Here is a 19957-nt window from a genome sequence, read left to right as displayed (position 1 = left end):
AAGGCACACTCCGAAGGAGAGGTGTAAATCAATGGAGTGAAAGGGTAGGAGTTGAGCCCAGTAAGAAAGTTAAAGTGTGTGTGTGTGTGTGTGTATATTTACCCTCCTTCCTTGCGTAGCGTAGTTCTCGAAAATGTGCTGGCAGGCTGGGCTGGAGATCTGCAGGGGGGCCTGCGTCCCAGTGACCAGGGTGACCCCTTCCTGCTGCTGGCAGGGCCTCCGGTCCGGTTCGGTCCAGGCTGGGCAGGCAGGGTCCCAGGGAGCGGGCACAGGCGGTGCCCCCCCCCTCTCTGTTTCTCCTGGCAGCAGGAGGGGCGCTCAGGCAGGTTCAGGTGCTGCAGTGGGGTCTGTCCCAGGCAGGCAGAGAGAGCGAGCAGAGACAGAGGAGCAGAGCAGATTCTACTCTTTTTTTATGGATCAGAGACCACTGTTCGAAAAAGTACCACTGTCTGAATTAGCCAATCACCATGGGCCAGGTACATATTCTGTTAGGAGCAGTTTTTAATCTATTGTTTATATTTCTGCCAGCTATCACAACCCTTGTGCTACTTCTTTGCTCTGCACTTACCTGGTAGGGCAAGAGGCTCATTCTGTCCTTGAGCGAATCAGTGAAAAGGCGTCACTTTTGTTTTGCTGACTTGAAAGGCATTTGTTGTTTAGTCTTATGTGGGGGGAAGAAGATGGACCGTTCCCCACAGCATGACAAAGGAAATGGGAAGCTGACAATGAAATCTACAAATTTATACCAATATCAAATTGGTGAAAGGGGAGTCAGGGTTATATACTTCCCATTTGCAAGCTCCACCCAAACTGTAACCTTCCTCAGCACATACAAAGGCTGGAAATGGAAAGTCGGGATGATTGCCTGTTACCTACCTCTGCTGTTGACTCAAGCTGTAAAGGTTTCAAAGGAAGTACTGTGCATACATGTCTTTGTTAATAGAAATACTGTGCTACATATGCTGCTTTCTAAAGGAGTGGCTGCTCAGGATCTGCAGATAGTCATTAAATGGCTGTCAGTTGCTCTTGCTCTTTTTTATTCAGGGGTCCAGCGTGAGAGCTGGACTGTGAACTCTGTTCACAGTCTCTGTTCTGATGCTGTTAGTGTTGGCTCAAAAATGTTGAGCTGATGGTATTGATTATTTGAAAAGATAGTTTAAGCAGCAATAAAAATAAAGTCAAGAATTATGAGGATTTACTAATAGCCAATAAAAGAATCCACCAAAAACTTGAGCTATTCAACCTTGACAATGTCCTTTTCAATCTGAATCCAGTCTTCTCCTCATGCTTTGAGCAGCCAGCTGCATTTGTTTCCACCCTCACAATCCTCTACTGGCTCAATGAGTCAGTCTGAGCTACAGCTTGCACTTCTAAGCTTACACACTCCACACAGTCACCCTGGGAGACCAGAGAAAGAAATGCATAGTGGAGGACCCAGAGTAAAAGATACAAGTCTTCAGAGGGAACTCAATGGGAGCTCACAGTATGGGGTGGCTATGAAGCTATACCCCTTATCAGGCTTCAGATGGGCCTCCCAAGCTCACATGCTGTCCTTTTGTAGACTTTGGGTTTTACAGTGTTTGATTTACCCTATGGTAAATAATGGTGAAATAGAATGCAGTATTTTTTATAATAATCTTTATTAGCTTACTGAATTTTTTAAAATGCAGTTTTTGAACACAGTGGTTTAAAAAAGCAATTTGATTTTTACTGAGACAATTTTTACTATGAGACAATATTCCACAACTGTAGCCAAAACTATCATATAATAATTTAAGATCTCTAAAAATATATATATAATTATCAAGAATTAAAAGCTCCATGTGTAAGTTTTCCATTATGGAGGACCCTGAAGAAAACTGACCCTCAGTGTCTGAATATTTCACTGTTTCTGATACACAGGACTTAAGCCACCACTCGAGTTTAAAACCAGAGTAATTAGTCTAATTTTATTTCCTTACATCAACATAAAATTGGAGTAATGCTGCTATAAATTAGGGCAAATATTTCTAGAATTACTCAGTAAGATAAAAAATTAAAATGGGTAATATAGTGTTCTTGATGGACAGATGCTAACAGCATTGAGTACACGGGATAAAGTCTTACTCTACCAGCAATTTCATGAAACTCACTGAAGATAACTGGGGAGCAAGTTATAGCATACAATATAGCACAAAGTTACCAGTATCTGGATGTTTATCACTGTGATATCTATGATGGGGTTCCTATCCAGATATTATTACACAACTACACATAAGAGACAAAATAAATTAATGAGCTTTGAAATAGAAATATTGAGATAATTGAAATGCATTACATAAGAAGATCTCTTCAAGCTCAAATAACCCTTTCTGCATCAACCATTGCCAGCTGTCTTTTTGATTTCATTTTCTCCCAGGTGAATATAAATCAGCAGTGTAAATCTATTCAAACAATCTCCTAAGAAACGACTTTTTTGCTGGTGTTGTTAACTTCTTGGTTGTCTTTCTGCGCAATGGTTTCATGGGTTGCTTCTTGAGTTGCACCGTCTTTTTCGGAGTTTGTAGCTCTTTATTAAGGTCAACATGCTTGTTGCAGAAGTACTTGATATTTGCTTCTGAAAGATGTAGGAGAATGCTCTCTGAGAGATCCATACATTGCGCATGGACCCAGTGGCCAGCCCCACCGGAACATAGGATCATTGCAGGCTTACTGAGTTCTGTCGAATAGAAAGGGACCCAGGTGTTAATGTCAATGTTGCAACTGGCAGAGCAGGTAATCCAGTAGCCTGTTTCTGATTCATCTTCTTCATCATCTTCATTGTAAATGTCAGCATCATCAACATCAAAGCTATTGGCTTCAGCACTAAAGCAAAACTCTTCCGAATCTTCAAATGGAGTGAAATCTCCAGGGTCTTCAGTGGATGTCTGACTGCAAATTTGTGCTGTCGGTTCTTCATCCTTGTCAGCTTCTGCTTCTTTGCATTTCAAAATGTAGAAGTAGTTTGCATCTGAGTTTACCTGTTTGTTGGCCCCTGGAATGCCTAGCAATACAGACCCTTTGCCCATATCACAGCCAAACCAAATCCTGCAGTGTTTAATATCTGGTGTCCAGTCTGGGCTCTCCCTTTCAAGAATCTCTATCTTATTATCTTCCAAAACTATGGTGTTACACACCAGCCGTTTCTGATTGTCAGACTGGTAGCCCCCAACAAGGACAAATTCAGTGTCAGTGGTCTGAGACACTATAGCACTTGACACAGATATCCCTCCTGGCAAGATGGTACAGGTCACAGCTGGGCTGCCTAGTGGGAGGTCAACTTTTAGCTTATATAAACTGGGAGACCTGGTGTTATTTTGAAGTGAATGGCCTCCCAGAATGTAGATTGTATCATTTCTGGCAATTGAAACATGGAAAGCAAGTCCATCTCGAAGCTCTGGAAGTATGTATGATGTACAGCATCCAAACTCAAAATCAATGAGAAACACAGATGGTAAACAGTCAACTATGCTGTTCCATTTTTCAGTGATTCTTTGTGCAAGAGGAGTATATGATCTCCCTCCAAATATAACACTCATGCTTCTTCCTTGGCTATGAACTACACTAATTGTATGCCCGTATCTAGCTTCAGGAACATCTCCACCCAGGTCTTTCTCAATGCATTGGAATATAGGCTTCTTGCTGTTTTTGTTTACCAAACTCATAACGTAAACCTTATCAGAAAGGTCATTGTTAGGTGTTTTCCCACCATGGATAATATACTGGTACTCATCAGACTCTGCACTGCTTCTGAGCACGCAAAGAGCAGGGTAGCGCAAAGGGGGGAGGTAACAGGAGTCTTTAGAGAACAAGGCAGGTTTCATTTTGAGCTCATTCTGCTTTATATTGAGGAGGAAAACACCAGTGGGACAGGATCTCTTTGGCCATCCTTTCTGCCCAAAAAAGAACACATGCCCATCAAAATTCAAGAGAGAGAAGCCGGGCTGAAGCAAGGATGAATTACTGACTGTTGATACCACCTGCAGCGACATTTTATCTGGTGATTGGGCCATGCTGTGATTAGTATCTGAGAAAAAAAACAAAACACAAAAGAAAGAGATGAAACATGCTTTAGACCCTGTAAGAGTTATTTAACAATAGTTGAATAAATAGTATTAAAGTTCACACATGGAGACACAAAAAGTGACCTGGTTCAGCAAGTCAGGGTATAAATGAAGCTGTGTACCAGTTCCATGGGATTTTGTACCAACTACAGTCTGTTAGCACATCAAACCTGCACACTTGTGTGTGTGGCCACCCCACACTCCGCCGTTTGCGCTGTGGCAACTTCCCCGCTTTCAATTTGGCCACTCCCATGGAAACTGATGATGGTGGTTCTTGCTTTGATGGCTTGGCCTGGCCTGGTCCAGAGCTCAGCAGGGCTGTCTGGCCGCTGCTCTGCCTGTGTGAGGAAATGGGACTGAAGGGATTAGCGAGCAGGTCAGCAGGGCCATGGAGCCAGGGCAGCCAGCAGGTGGGAGGTGCAATTCTGCTCTGGGGGCCCTGGGGTCAGACGAAAGACAAAAGATGGGATTCTTTCTGCCCGTTTCTTGCCAGGAGGCTCCCAGGGAGTCTTGAGATGCCAGCCGGGTGATGCAGGCAGGCTCCACAGGTAGCTCGAGATCTGCAGAGAAGAGTGCCAGGTGCCACTGCCATTGGGGGGCAGCCACCTGCTTGCTACTCGCTTGTCGCTGGGGATGTGTGCCTGGGGGGATCACTTGCTCCCAGAGACTGGCATCCCTCTTATGGGCAGGGTGGTCCTTTTCTGGGATTCCCAAGGAGCATCTGGCTGGCAACATGCTGTGGTCATGCTTTGCAGTCAGTGAGCTGAAGTGAATATGTACATAGCTAAATGCAAAATTCAGTTGTACATTTTTCAGGTTTATATAGCAAACAATAAGATTTGTTGAAGACATTTAGAAGCAGTCAATGCCAGCTGTATTTTTCACAATGTAGGTATCGCTGAAGCGGCAGAGGTAGAAGGTGTTGGTGCCAGGGTGAATCTCGCACACTTGTGCTGAACAGCCTGCTTTGGCTAACTGTGTCTGGGAGTTTCACTGCCAGCTGTTTTCCTAGTGTGGTCAAATTCTTTATCTTCAGTATTTGCTGTTTGCTCATTCTTTTGTGAGAAGATTTCAAGGAGTATATTTTCCTTTTTTTTTTACCTGTTAGTTAAAAAAATCTCAGAGAGTTTATATAGTCAGCCTGGATAATAACTCTGAAAGAGCTTTGGACAGCACAGACACCAGAGAGGGATACAACTGCCCTGTTCACTGGTGCTGTTCTTTGGTGACAGCAGAATTGTGCCTTTTAGTAAAAGTCCCAAGGTCTCTGGCCCAGCCTTTGCCTAAGAGTTTAAAGGTGTAAATTTGCTTTCAAATACCATATTTGAAAAAAACTCCAAACAACCTCTAAATTTTAAAACCTAATTCTTTGTTTTGAAATATTTCCTTGCTTCTGCTTTTCATTTTGCAGTTGTAACAAAGCCAAGACATGTAGAGTTTCTTTTTTAAGGAAGGATTGGTATCTTCTACTTATGCAATACTGTGTGTAGCTCTGGATCTGGCCCAGGGGAGGACCACAAAGATGTTTAGATGACTGGACCACAGCTCTTATGAAGGCAGGCTGAGAGAGTTTGGGTTCTTCAGCCTGCAGAAGAGAAGGCTCTGTGGAGACATTATAGTGGCCTTCTAGTACCTGAAGGTGGCCACAGGAAAGCTGGGAAGGGACAGTTTGGATAGCATTTAGCAACAGGACAAGGGACAATGGTTGTAAACTAGAGCAGGGTAAATTTAGATTAGATATTTAGAAGAAGTTCTTTACTGTGAGGGGTAGAAGCAACACTGGAACAGGTTACCCAGAGATGTGGTCAGAGACCCCATCCCTGGAGATAATAAAGGTCAGGTTTGACAGGGCTCTGAGCAACCCAATCTAGTTAAAGATGTCCCTGCTTACTGCAGGGAGTTGGAGTAGATGGCCCCTTCCAACATTCTATAATTCTTTGATTCTATGTGACATCAAAACCAGTGAACTCTGGAACAACCTAGTGTACAGTGAGAGTCACTGTAAAATCATGGGAACCAATGTCACTGAGTATATCAAATTGCTATCAGTGAGTGTTCTCATGCTGGAACTGTTGTACTACATTCCTGTACTACCTGCCTGCTCCATTTCATGGCATGTAAACTGCTGTACTAAAATATGGCTCTGCTAGTAAAAATTTCAAAGGTAAGTGAGCCTGGTTAGATGTGCTTAGGCCAGAGCACAGGAACAGAGTAGGTAAAGACACTGCTGAATCTATTTAAAAAATAATCCATGGAACAGCTGTATTCTTGCACATTGTGGAATCACCTAAAAATCATGGTCAAGTTTTGTTCAATTTGTAGCCAGTTCTAATGCCTCTGCCCAAAGGTGGTAGTTTTTTCTACATTTAGGTTTCTTTTCAGAAGTACTATACTGTAGGTGAAGTTCAGTTACAAGTTAATTAGTGAACACTGTTCTGAGCATGTCAGTGTACACAGCAGGTTGTGTTATTATTTATATGAAGAAAGATTTGCCAAATTGTTTACCCTCGGATGATAAGCTAAACAGGAATCTCTGCTGCTTGTTTCTTATATCCATTAAAAAATGGTATTGTTAGAGGAGCTTGCACTAAGCTGGATTTACTGAGATTTCCTTTATCTCTTCTTCCATATTGAGTGCTTACTTAGTTTCTCTGATTTTACAGGATCTTTAGAAAATTAGTATATCTTCCATACTAAAGATTCCTCAAGCACATCTGTAAACCAGTGTTCTATATTTTGTAACACTTTTCTCTTTTGTAGTGTTCTACATTTGGTTGCTGGTTTATATTTGAAATCTAACAAGACTATTAAAAATTACAAACAATTTAACTTAATTTTTTGCACTATCTTCCATATACTTCAAGAATCTTCAAACATGACAATAATTAGTGTCCACAATGTCACAAACTTCCATATACTTCAAGAATCTTCAAACATGACAGTAATTAGTGTCCACAAATTTCCCAAATGTTGAGCAGTACTCAGTTCTGAAGGGTATCTATCTGAAAAGACTATTGCAGATACAGATTGGAGAAAAAAGACCAATGGAAATTATTAAAAGTGAGATTGATGGACACACAGAACTTACTGGTTAAATAAACACATTTAAACACACTTCCTCCTTGTCATCTCTTAATATTACTTGAACTTTACATGAGCAAGCAGTTCAGTAAGTAATAGAATGTTGAACCGAGATTATCTGACAGAAATCTAGGGTTTGTAAAATATCCCTAGATTACTATATTTAGACACTGAGTCACTCCCAAACTGTATTTACTACATATTGTTCTCTTTGAGGCCGTGGAGTGTTCACCTCTGTTGCTGTGCTTGTTATCTGATTAGGCAACAAAAACATTTTGAACAGGAGAACAATGAATAATCAATACTATTGTTCAGTGTGTCATTTCACATTAATATTTGCCAACATTAAAAAAATACCACATTACGAATAATTTCACAGTAATTTTAATTCTATCAAATAATGAATGCTTTGATCTTATGAGCTGTAGCAAGCCCAAAACACCTTTCATTTACACAAAAACAAGATATTTAAACAGCACTGATTGGACACTGAAGCAATGGCTTGTGTGACAGCGTGGAGTCTTAGTTGGTGAATGCTTAGTGTTGACCATGAAATTCTGCCATTAGTTTGCAGTTAATTTTAACTTGGCACAAACACAGATATCTATGGTATAATTAAATTTATTTTGCAATTTTGTATATTTGTATTTTGTATATTTTCTCTTGGCTGATCTGCAGGGTCTGCCTCTGCAAAATGAAAAAGCATACCCCTGAAAAACAAGTGCTTTTCCCAAATACTTCACGATCAAAATCATAGCCAGACACTCTCAGAGCTTTGGAGTCCTCCATAAACAGGTGTAAGGAAGGAAATATTTGTATTTTACTTCTCAAAACATTTGCTAAGTGTGTTAACCAAGTTTGCTTTGGGCAAAAAAGTAAGTTCAACATACCTGGTTGACAGGGCCTTTTTTTGCGTCCTCCAAAATCTAAGTAATTTGAGTTCAATATAAGCACTTTGAGGAATCTTCTCTGACAGTGCAGGGGGCTTGTTGCATTGAGAGGCAGCCTGATGGAAGGGAATCTATCTGCTTAATTTGTAGTTGTGCTCCTGAGAACTCATTCTGTTGTGGCTAACTGGCTGTGACCGTTTTTGTTTTTTTTTTTCATTCCTCTGCTGTCATCAGATGGCTCAACAAAAAACCCATCAGCCACCAGGAGGTTTAACTCTTCACAGTAGAACCAGACTAGAGCGACAATAGATGTCTGCTAGACTGCTGATGTCTCTGGCATACACTCCTCTATAGTTTATTTTTTTCACTGCTAAACCTGTTACCCTCATCATCTTTTCTGGGATTTTTCAGTGCTATTGGAATATAAAAGTATAATCTAAAGTAATTTTTGAGTTGAAAGGAAAAAAATTCAGTAACTATTCAAGAGCTACTCAATAGTTTAAAGAAAACAGCTCCTGCTGATTTTGGTACTACTGCTTTCCCCAGGAATGCTCCACTGCAAGTAGGTAGTGACATTGAAACACAGTAAAGTAAATGGCAAATGCATGCAACTCAGTGAATGAGGGCTGACTAAAAGTCCAATTCAAAGCCCACTGAAGTAATTAGGAATGTCTTCTTTCTACTTCAGTGGCCTTCTGATCAGACCTTAAAAGACCGATAAAACTTTGCACCCTTCCGTGGCGTTTTTCGTCAGTTTCACAATGCTTCCCTCCAACAAAAAAATAATTAGACTTGCCAAGTCCTGTGGGAACATATTCTTTCAACAGCTAGCAGTGCTGGGGCACAGAGGATAAATTGCTTGCATAAAAACACAGCAAATAAACAGGAAAACCTGGAAAAAAATTCAATCTACATAGTTCCATGCTTTTGTTTTCCTGGCCTGATTTTACCCACTCCTGAGTTATAACATCTGCTACACAGTATTTTAGAAATATCTCATCTCCTACTTGAAACTGCTGTGGGAGCAGAAGTAGAAAAATTGTGAAACATAATTTTATTAGTACAGTAAAGTAAACATACTGAATGTTTGTGAACGTTGTCTTGGGATGTTGAGTAACTAATGCAGATAGGATATGGTGGTGGTTTTAATCTGTAACACATCAGCTCTAAGGCACTATGCCCTGTATATGGGCCTATTACTTCTGAAACAAAGATAAAAGTAGACTGTACTGCAGAGTTGAATGCTGAAGAACTTAACTTTCCCCAAATTTAATGGCATTCAGATCCTATCTCTTTCTATTTTCAGTATTGCCTAGATGTTACTGACAAATTCTTATCCAAGTGCTTGACATAGTCTAACCCTTGTTTGGGTCTGTGATTGAAGATCTACTGGCAAAATAAATACAAATATTTAAATGAAAAATTCCACCCTCCAGTTGTGTTACATTCATTATTTTATATTAATTTTGTTCTCCTTCTGCCAGCTGACCTGTCTTATCTTTACAAATTCTTTTTCCAATTACTGTGGCTGAGAAGACAGAGAAATAAAAGTTTGTTGTCAACAGCATGTCATTTTTGAATGAGGAGGCAGTCTGTCCAAGCTGTCAGTGACAAACAACAAACTGCTTTGGAGGATCTGCAGCAAGTAGCTTCAGAGTAATGTATCTACAAGACACAAGAATAATGTTTGGAACTGCTCAGGTCATTTGGGATTTGCATCCTGAATTTATTTGGCAGAAAACCCATGTGAAAATTAATAAATATACTTTTCCTTCGCAATTTGTATTTTAATAACTTTGACATTGGTGGTATGTTTTCAGTAGATTGCTTACTGTTATGGAAATGCGCTTGATTTTCTTCAACAATGAATTATTTTAAAGAATATGTGGTTTATGTCTTATTAATCCCAAACAATTCCAAATTGCACTGAGATATTGTTGGGCTTTTCAGCATATTTTCTGCCAGTAAAACACAGTCACCTCTGAACTGGAAGGTAGTTGGCTCCCTACGGGTTGCAGTAATGCACTCCAGCTCAGCAGGGAAAGTGAAGGCTACCTTAATTGTTTCTGTAGGGTTAGCCAACCAGCATGCAAATATTCTGGATATTTAGCCAGAACCCATGAGCTGAAACATTTGAAAAAATGCCAGCATCCTACAGTCTTCAATTATCAGTCTCATCTAAAAACATCAGTAAACAGTATTTAACATGTAAGGGACAGGGCGTTTTTTGGAGGCCTCATTTAAAATAGCTGATTGAATCCAGCTGTGCTTTGACTGTCAAATCCAAGATGATCACACTCCAGGTGACAGTGAGTACCGTGTTTTGGAGGAGTGCTTGGTGCACAGGAAACATTACCGACATCGTATTCCTGCAGGTGATCTTTAAAGGGAGCAGCAGTCTTTAAGCCATTGGGCCACAACCCTCAGCAGTGCCACAGGCATGGGGAGGAGTGGCAGGAGAGCTGCCCAGCAGAGAGGGACCTGGGGGTTTTGACTGACTGCCAGTGACTGTGAGCCAGCAGTATGCACAGCTGGCTATGAGGACAAATGGCGTCCTGGCCTGCATCAAAATAGTGCAACCAGCAGGACCAGGGAGGTGATTTTACCCCTATACTTGGCCTTGGTGAGGCAGCACCTTGAGTACTGCGTGCAGTTTTGGGCACCACAGTATAAGAAGGACATCAAGGTGCTGGAGAGGGTGCAGAGAAGGGCAACTAGGCTGATTTGGGGTCTGGAGAACAGCTCTTACAAGGAGAGGCTGAGGGAGCTGGGGCCTTTCAGCCTGGAGAATAGGAGGCCGAGGGAGACCTCCTTGCTCTCTACATATACCAGGAAGGAGGTTGTAGTGAGGAGGGTGTTGGCCTCATCTCCCTAGTGACTAGTGATAGGACAAGAGAAAATGCAGTCAAGTTGCTCCAGGGGAGGTTCAGAATGGTATTAGAAAAATTTCTTTACTGAAAGAGTGGTGAGGCATTGGAATAGGCTGCCCAGGGAGGTAGTGGAGGCACCATCCCTGATGTGTTCAAAAAACGGGTAGACCATGTTGCTTTGGGAAATGGTTTACAGAATCACAGAATCACAGAATATTAGGGGTTGGAAGGGACCTCTGAAGATCATCAAGTCCAGCCCCCTTGCCAGAGCAGGACAAAGAAAACACTAGGGGAGATCACTCAGAAAGACATCCAGGTATGTCTTGAAAGTCTCCAGAGAAGGAGACTCCACAACCTCTCTGGGAAGCCTGTTCCAATGCTCTGTCACCCTCACAGTAAAGAAGTTCTTCCTCATGTTGAGGTGGAACTTTCTGTGCTCAAGTTTGACTCCATTGCCCCTCATCCGAAGTTTAGTGGTCACAGAGGTGTAGGGCCAATGATTGGACTTGATGATCTTGAGGTCTGTTCCAGCCTTAATGATTGTTGTTTAATGTCTTAATGAATGTTATTCGTAGTGGCATTGAGAGCACCCTTAACAAATTTGCTGGTGACATCAAGCTGGGTGGTGCAGTCGACATGCCAGAGGGACGGGATGCCATGCCAGAGGGATGGGATGCCATCCAGAGGGACCTGGACAAGCTGGAGAAGTGGGCCCCAGTGAACCTCATGAAGGTTCAGCAAGGCCAAGTGCAGGGTCCTGCACCTGGGCCAGGGCAACCAGACATATGAACACAGGTTGGGGGAAGACATGCTAGAGAGCAGCCCTGTGGAAAAAGACATGGGGGTACTAGTGGATCAAAAGCTGGACATGAACAATCAATGTGCAATTGCAGCCCAGAAGGCCAACCACATCCCAGGCTGCATCAAGAGCAATATGGCCAGCAGATCAAGAACGATGATTCTATCCCTCTCCTCTGCCCTGGTGAGACCTCACTGGGAGTACTGTGTCCAGCTCTGGAGCCCCTAACACAAGGACATGGACCTGTTGGAATGTGTCCAAAGGAGAGCCATGAAATGACTGGAGCACCTCTCTTATGAAGACAGGCTGAGGGAGTTGGGGTTGTGCGGCCTGAAGGAGAGAATACTCCAGGGGGACTTTATAGCAATCTTCCAATAAGTGAAAGTGACCTATAAGAAGGCTGGAGAAGAGCTGTTCACAAGGTCATGGAACAATAGGACAAGTGGTACTGGTTTTAAGCTAGAAAAGGGTAGATTTAGGCTGGTTGTTAGGAAAAAGTTATTTAAGATGAGAGTGGTGGATCACTGGAACAAGAATGAAGTGGTGGAGGCCCCTTCCCTGAACACACTCAAGGTCAGGCTTGATGGGGCTCTGAGCCCACTTTGTTCTAGCGGGAGATGTCCCTGTTTATTTTAGGGGGCTTGAACTTAGATCACCTTTATATGTCCCATGCAACCCAACACATTCTATGATTCTATTAAATGAGTTAAAGAAACCTTCTGATCATGACATAATAACACTGAAATCAAGCCAGGATCAATGTACTTGCTTGCAATTAAAGCCCTTGGGTATATCTTTTAAAAGCTCATAGGCGATGGGCACATGAGATGTATGCTTTTGACTATAGCAAATGCTGGTGCTGAGGCTCAGTAATGCAGTTACGTAATCAGATGGAGCTCCCATCCGTGCAATTTGCTGATGCATGAAGTGTGTGCCCTTAAGATCTCATGTTGAAGGCACTGGCAAACATCCAGTTGATTTAAATAGGATTAGCTGTTGCAGATTACATTGAATTGAGAGGTGCTGCAAGGAATCTAATATGGAAATTCATGTTCTTTGTAGCTGAAACTTTTTCTTTTAGTTTGTTCCCATAGTTCAGTTGACCCACAGCTGCTTGTGGCCAGAGTTTGCTGCTGTTGGGTTTGCTCTAGAAGCTCTGCTTCCTTGCAGGTGGTGGGTAGCAGGGAGGAGGAAGGAGAAAAGTAGGGCATAACAGTAGAGCAGGGAGGGTTTTCTTCTGCAACTGTAGCTTTGCAGATGTGTAGACAAGAAGGAAACAGTTGACTGCCTTCTGGAAAGTGGGTAACCTTCCTGTGCTGCCCCACTGAAAATGTTTTAAGTCTTTCTCAGGGCAGAAATTCCCAGAATTCTAGTAGTGGTAGTGCAGATATGAGTACCCTGTTAACATCTGCTTCTGCTAGTATGGAGGAAGCACAGCTTTCTGAGCCATTCATGAGTGGCGTTTCTGATGAGACAGTGTTTTCAGGGTTGCATAAACAGCTATGACAGGCTGCCAAAAGGGGCAATCCTGCATCTTTTCCTTGCCCCCACTGTCTCTTTGTGCAGACACAATTGTATGGCTGTAAGGCAGATCAGAAAATGTGTATTTAAAAAAGGACATACCTGCTTGCTTAGTTCAGTTTTAGGTTTTATATTCATAGAATCATATAATCACAGAATCATAGAATGTCAGGTTGGAAGGGACCTCAATAATCTGGTAATGGTAGTTTATTTTGCCTGGCCAAGAGATGGGCTGGAATGAAAATAGTGAAGGGGGAAAGAGGGTAGTGGTGGCCTTTTTGGTAACAGCCAGTATTTAGGCTTAAATTGATTCTAACTGGGGTCATCTGATATAGTCTTATTCCCTTTGCAAAGGTACTATCTCATTCTTTATTGCTGTAATAATATTGTAACAAATCTGTACTCCTCTAGTTTCCTTGACTTGCTAGTGTGGTAAATTATAGTAAGACAGCAAAGTATGGAAATCAGGTATTTTAACTGCAAAAGTACTAATCCCTTCTCTTCAGATTGTTCATAACAATATAGGACCTATAGGACCTATGTAACTATTTGTGTTTGTAATTAAACCAGCTTCCTTGAGAAAGCTTTACACAGATATATGGGTATATCACATGGAGTGACTTTGATGGTACTACTGTCCTGAGGGCAGATTGGGATGTTAAGAGACAGCTGTTGTGTAGGTCCTGGAATAGGTTGGAGAGGAGACTCTAATGTCCTGAATCACAATGCACTTTCTCATCAGCCTTAGAAGGCAGCAAGCAGCTCTGGTTCTGTACTTGGTCCCTTGACAACTAACTGCACACTTAAGACTTGCCTATATTCCTCCAGTATTGCCTAACTACATCAGTGGTCAACCCACAAAGATAATTTTTGCATTGTCGTTACCAACTCACCCCATCCTTAGTGACAGCTTTTATGTTGCTGAACTAGCCAGGCCAGGAAAATTCCTCAAATCAAGCTCTTTAGTGTAGACTGATAAGTAAAATCTTTAAGTAAAAGAAATGCTTGCTGCTTAGTTCTATATTGTGAGTTGTAGGATTGCTTTTATGAGAGGTTAGTTAGATCTGGAGTATTAAAGATGCCTTGAAAAATGTCCAGTTCGTAAATTGTTGGTGATTCCAATCCCTGGCAATGTGTGCTTGCATCCCAGAGAACCAACCGTGTCCTAGGCTGCATCAAAACAAATGTGGCCAGCAGATCAAGAGAGGTGATTCTGCCCCTTTACTCCGCCCTAGTGAGACCTCACCTGGAGTACTGTGTCCAGCTCTGGAGACCCTAACATAAGAAGGACACGGACCTGTTTGGTCGTGTCCAGAGGAGAGCCATGAAATGGTTGGTGCATCTCTTTTAGGAAGAAAGGCTGAGGGAGTTGGGGTTCTTCAGCCTGAAGAAAAGTCTCCAGGGGGATCTTATAGCATCCATCCTAACCATATTTTCAGTTTTCGGGATAGTAAATGTTCTCTAAATACCATCCTCTGTGCTTGCTTTCATTTAGGGTGATACAATAGCACCCTGCAATCCTTCAAAATAATTGAAGAAAGTGGAGGATGGATATTTTTACCTGCCAGTGTTAGTTTTGAGAAAGTGATCTTTTCCCATGCTTGGAATATCCAGGTAATGTTCTCTGCTATTTTTTTAGAGTAATGCTTTTTTGAATATGCTTCTCCCCCAGTGCATACACATTGAAGTGCATGCTAGATAAAAATATATAGGCTTAGTGAAACATGTTTAAAACCTTTCAGAACAACTTCCTAATCTCCATACCTCAGGAGATTCCAGGTATTAAATACTAGGTTATATTCTAACAGTATTTAATGCTTGCTTTTTCATGAAACTGATGTTTAGGATTTTGCAGTCATGGTTTGTCTAAAACTTTGTCAGGCTGAATTCAGCACTGCATTTTCTAGCTAAATGTAATGAGTCAAATCCTGTTGTTTATCTGAAGTCTTGTTGCACTATTGCTCCTCTGCAGCTTAAATGGTGAAGTATGTTAAGTGAAGTTTCCCAAGCTCTATAGGAAGTAGAAGCTGCACAGCAGAGTAAGAATTGAGCTATAGCATTTTGCTAACACCTCATCTGGATTCTTAATCTCAGGCTGATGAACTGGTGGCTGGCATTCACTGGGAAAGCTACCATTCATCTTGGTTAAGGATACAACTGTTGCCCCAAATTGCTAATAAATTTTCTAGCTTCCCAGAGCATTTTAGAGTAAAGGAATCTAAGCTTTGTTGCCATCTTTCCTCTGATTTGTTTGCAAGTACTGCAAACTCTTGGTGGTCCAGTTTTTCATCTATTATTTAGAATATTTATTTGCTTTTCCCCATGGGAGTATTATGATGTTCATTTCAGTAGTGTTTATAAAGGGCTTGGAGATCCCAGACTCCAGATGCCAAAGAAAAACAAAAGGTTGTTATTGCCATTTTCTTTATTAAATATAGGTCTGGGATTTTTTTATTTTTTTTTTCTTTGACACTAGCCTTATAAATTACTGCAGTCCTTCATATAATGAAGGCATTGCTTCCCTCTGGAACTACCATAATTTGCATAAACCATTCTGAGAGCCTGGTAGACTATGTTCAGCTTGGTCAGTCTACAGAGAGTTTAAAACTGATTTGCTTTTTGTAAAATATTAGAAAACTTAAACCGTAGATCATGCGGGCATGTGTGTGTTCCTGTATTTTCAGAACATTAGTTTTCTTTACAAGCCGGCCATCCAATGCTTTGTTTTCCTTATGGGTTCTGAACAATTCTTGTTCAATCTTATTTAACTTTAAAATCAGGTTGGCAGCCTGTCCTTCGTGTAGTTGATTTGAAATTTTGCCGGAGAATTAGCTTTAATTCCCAAAAGACACTTCTTAATACTGTGGTAAATCAAGAGAAGAAACACAGGAATGGATTAATATAAAGCACTTAGTATGTAATTCATTCTTGCATCTTTATCACGTTTATGTATGAACACTGGTAATTTACATTTTTTAGTTAAGTTGCCACCATGTGAGACAATGTGCCAGTTATCTGTGTCCATGTTCTCACCTGTGTTTTTCTGTTTCTAGTAGCCCGGTCTTATGTGTATAAAAATTCATAGTATTATTAACTACTTCACACCACACAGCTCTTAAAATGCATTTACACAGCTTTCATAAGTGGTGGCAATGTTAACTTCAGCATATCTCAATGAGAGCTGCTTCAGGACCATTTCTTCCCTTAGGTGAAGTGATGAAGACAGGTTGGAGAGCTGTTGCTGTGTGACTGAACAAAGGAATGTTCAAGTCCAGAAAAGCCTTTCTGGGGTTCCTTCAGCTCTCAGAAATTGTCCTTTTTTTTGAGACTGGTCCTAGGTTTCCTATGTGACTGTCAAGGTGTGGATAATGGGAGAAAAACTGTTAAACAACAGCATTCATGACCAATTTATTAATAGGAATGAGCAGTCACATTAAGACTTTCAAAATACATTCATTTATCTTTTGAAAGATACATAATTCTCCAAATCTCCCATTAGAAATCACAGCCAGAAGGGAAGGTAAAAAGAGAAGCACTAGTACTTAGTGTCATTTCACTGCTTACTTGCTTTGTGACCTTAGGCAAATCCTTGTGATGCTTTTGTTTCTCCCATCATCAGTGGGATCCCTGAGGACAACTTTCCTTAGCTTGGTTCAGACAGTAATAAGGTAGCTCTCTACATATGTTCAGCACTGAGCAGAAAACTAGTGGAATCAAAGCTGTCACAGAAATAATCTTGTGGCAACCTTCTGCCTCCTCCCAATAAAAAAAATTAAAGACAAAGGAGTTACTAGGGGATGAGATAAGAGGACTGAACATTAGGTTCTGGTCTTCTTTATGTATAATTGATACACTAGGGGTAGCTCCTCTTGTCACAGAACAGGATGAAAAGAACTTATCAACACCGATGTGATGCACATAAGCAGACACTTCTTTATTTTGCTGAGGATACGGAGGATCACTCCACCTAGCGTATCCTAAGTTGCATTACAATCAGGAGGTTCTCAGATGTTCAATTTCTACTGTACAAATTATTTAGCATAAAAATGCATATAATGCTTACCTTCAACTATTCATTAAATTTAACCTTTACATTGATTGATTTCTTACGATCTTTTGAGTTATGTAACTTCATGTATATTAATTTCTAACAAAAATCATTGGTCACCTACAGTCACTGTATTCATTGTAGCTCCTGATATTCAAATCAGGATGGTATGGGTAAGGGGATCTCCAAGCAGCATAACTGGTTACTGTGACCTTGGCCACGATGCGATTGTTTCAAGATTTATTATAGTATTATTATTTCCACTGGATCTCCTTTAACATAATATCTTACTCTTCTTGACTTTATAGTTCTTAGTTAAATATAATATTAGACCCTAGTTACTTGTACCACCTGCTTACTTCATGTGGTTTCTGTGACTGCTGAAGTAAAACACAATCACACACAAACCCCCTGCCTCACCCTGTGTGATTCCCTTGAGATCAACTTCTCCTGAAAGTTCTGTCTTGCCCAGTTCAGCCTGACAAGGCCCGACCAGGCCTGACTGCCTGACTGTGCCTCCTCCCTCCACCCACGAATCAAACCAAATAATCAAAACATAATCAAATCAGTAATACTGTCTTAGAAGCAATCTGCATATCATGATGCTACTTGCAAAAAGCTTCAGCATGTGTTTCAGTAATTTTCATTGTTGATATAGCATCTTCCACTAAAACTGTATACAAGGTAGAGCTTTAGCTGAATCAAATGCTTAGAAATGTAGTTTCCTATGCTGGTATAAACAAAACAGCTTGGCTTGTTTTCCTCCTACCTTCATTTTTCTTGCATTATAAACTAGTTACCTGCAAAAATTTCATTGAAGCTCAAGGCATTTTAGCATCAGAACAGTGCAAAATACTTTATAAACTATAACACTCTTTGTTTTGTTTTTTTTTTCTTTAAATTATTTTTTTTAAGCAAGTAGGCTTTAAATAGGCTCCAGAAATCTTTAATTCAATATGTGAGTTTAGATATTTACTGTGGGGATATATTTGCAGTTATTGTCAGTAAAATCTGACCACTTTTGTATTACCTTCCTGAATTGGCGTGATAATAATGTTGGGCTGTGCACTAAATCTTTGCACAACAAACATTAGTATCTGAATTTGCAGTCTGGCTTAATTAGATATGGAGATAGCTCTTTGTATACACAAATAACCAAGCCCATTCAATTGTGTGTGTACACATAGAGGAGCTCTTTTAATAAAAATACCTTGAAAAACATCACTATCTGATAGGTTTTTTGCTTTCATAACATTGGAAATACAAGACACCGATATAACTAATTGGATCCCACTGATTTTACAGGGTACCATATTTATATAAGGTGATTTTCACTTGTGCATTAATTTGTACTAGCTCTTTAGTTGAGATTGCAAGGATATTTTCACCAGGAGTTTCTACATTATTCTTGAAAGCACCTTGTAAGAAACTCATGTCTTAATGTTTAATTATTCTTCATTAGTTAAATTTTACACAAAGTGTACAAAAAACCAGGCATCCTTGACTGCTCTGACTGATCTGAAAAGAAACATTTGAGGCTAAAATTGTCAGCCAGGAGTAATCCTCTGTTATCACATGAGGGTCTTTTGCTGACAGAATAGTTCCACTCTTGTAGATAGGGGAAACAGTATTCAGGATTTTTTGCATTCCTGACTTCCATTGTTTTTTTAGGGACTGCTAATATCCTAATCAAGAAAATGACATTTTTAGAATGTTGTCTTCTTGTATTTGAGTGTGTGATGTTACCTTCCTAGTATTATTTAAAAAGATATTAGCTCAAATAGAACAAGATCTGGAGTAAAAATAAGAGCCTTCTGTGTAATTAATTAGTGGCAGTTATGAGGGACCAAACCTCCAGACCTACTTTGGGAAATGGTATTGAAACCCCATTGTAGCCCCTGCTCGTATGCATCCCAAAAGGCCTGCCTGGGAGGATGGAGACTGCAGTAATGGCCTGCAGAGATGAGATAATGACGATAATTGAAGTAAAGACAATGATCGAGGGGTGGAGGGGACAGAGGTCCACTCCAGATGCTCACACATGTATGGCTCCAATCACACGTATTCATTGTGAAATCAAGTTTCTAGGCCTATAAAATAGGGGGCTGCAATGGTGGGCTTGGGAAGTTTCACTGACATTGACACCAACCCTCCCCTGTTGGCTGAACCAACGATGCTGGATCCAGGACCGGTGATTTTTCTGTCCTCAGTTTTATTTTTCTCATTCTCTCTCATCTCCCCTCCCCGCCCCCACCTTTTTTCTTCTCATCCCCTTTTCCTTACCTAATATACATATGTGGGTGATTTTCTTTAGGTTGTTCAGTATTAACTCCTACTAGTGTAATAAATGTGTTATTTGTTATAAACAGACCTTGTGTGTCGCTTACACCTTAAGCTGATCAAGGGGTATTGGACGGTCGAGCTTTTACTCGGACCATAATACATTTACTCTCTCTGGGAAGAGACCAGGCCTGAGAGAGGGATTTTGAGCCCAGCTGCACCTGGGCTCCTCTCTGAGGGAAGTCTAGAAAGCAAGGGGGTTCAGTCCTAGTCTCCCTGGGCTGTCCAGTCTGAGTTGTGACATGTAAAGGACTGGATCCAGCCACACCTAGACTCCTCTGTTGCAGCAGAAGTTTAGAAAGCAAGGGGGTCCAGTTCTAACCTTC

General features: G+C 40.9%; 2 protein-coding genes across 2 annotated transcripts in view; one reads left to right on the top strand and one right to left on the bottom strand.

Moving 5' to 3' along the window:
- Positions 1-2423: 2423 nt before the first annotated feature.
- On the bottom strand, positions 2424-4031 carry RAG2 (recombination activating gene 2). The gene has a single exon (XM_009997266.1). It carries the CDS (start codon positions 4029-4031, stop codon positions 2424-2426), a length of 1608 nt encoding a protein of 535 aa, XP_009995568.1.
- A 12580-nt stretch (positions 4032-16611) lies between these two features.
- Positions 16612-19957, top strand: part of LOC104388414 (chromosome unknown open reading frame, human C11orf74) — a 30310-nt gene continuing 26964 nt past the window's right edge. The window contains 1 exon segment of the mRNA XM_009997278.1: positions 16612-16712. Coding sequence (XP_009995580.1) covers positions 16612-16712 — 101 coding nt within the window.

This window comes from Chaetura pelagica, unplaced genomic scaffold (assembly GCF_000747805.2).
Source record: "Chaetura pelagica isolate M959 unplaced genomic scaffold, ChaPel_1.0 scaffold134, whole genome shotgun sequence".
NCBI lineage: Eukaryota > Metazoa > Chordata > Aves > Apodiformes > Apodidae > Chaetura > Chaetura pelagica.
Note: the sequence above shows the minus strand (reverse complement) of the source record. Positions and strands in the feature narration are given on the sequence as shown.

What these genes read in the sequence shown, in the direction of transcription:
- RAG2 (XM_009997266.1), bottom strand. Translation starts at nt 4,031, where the DNA reads ATGGCCCAATCACCAGATAAAATGTCGCTGCAGGTGGTATCAACAGTC.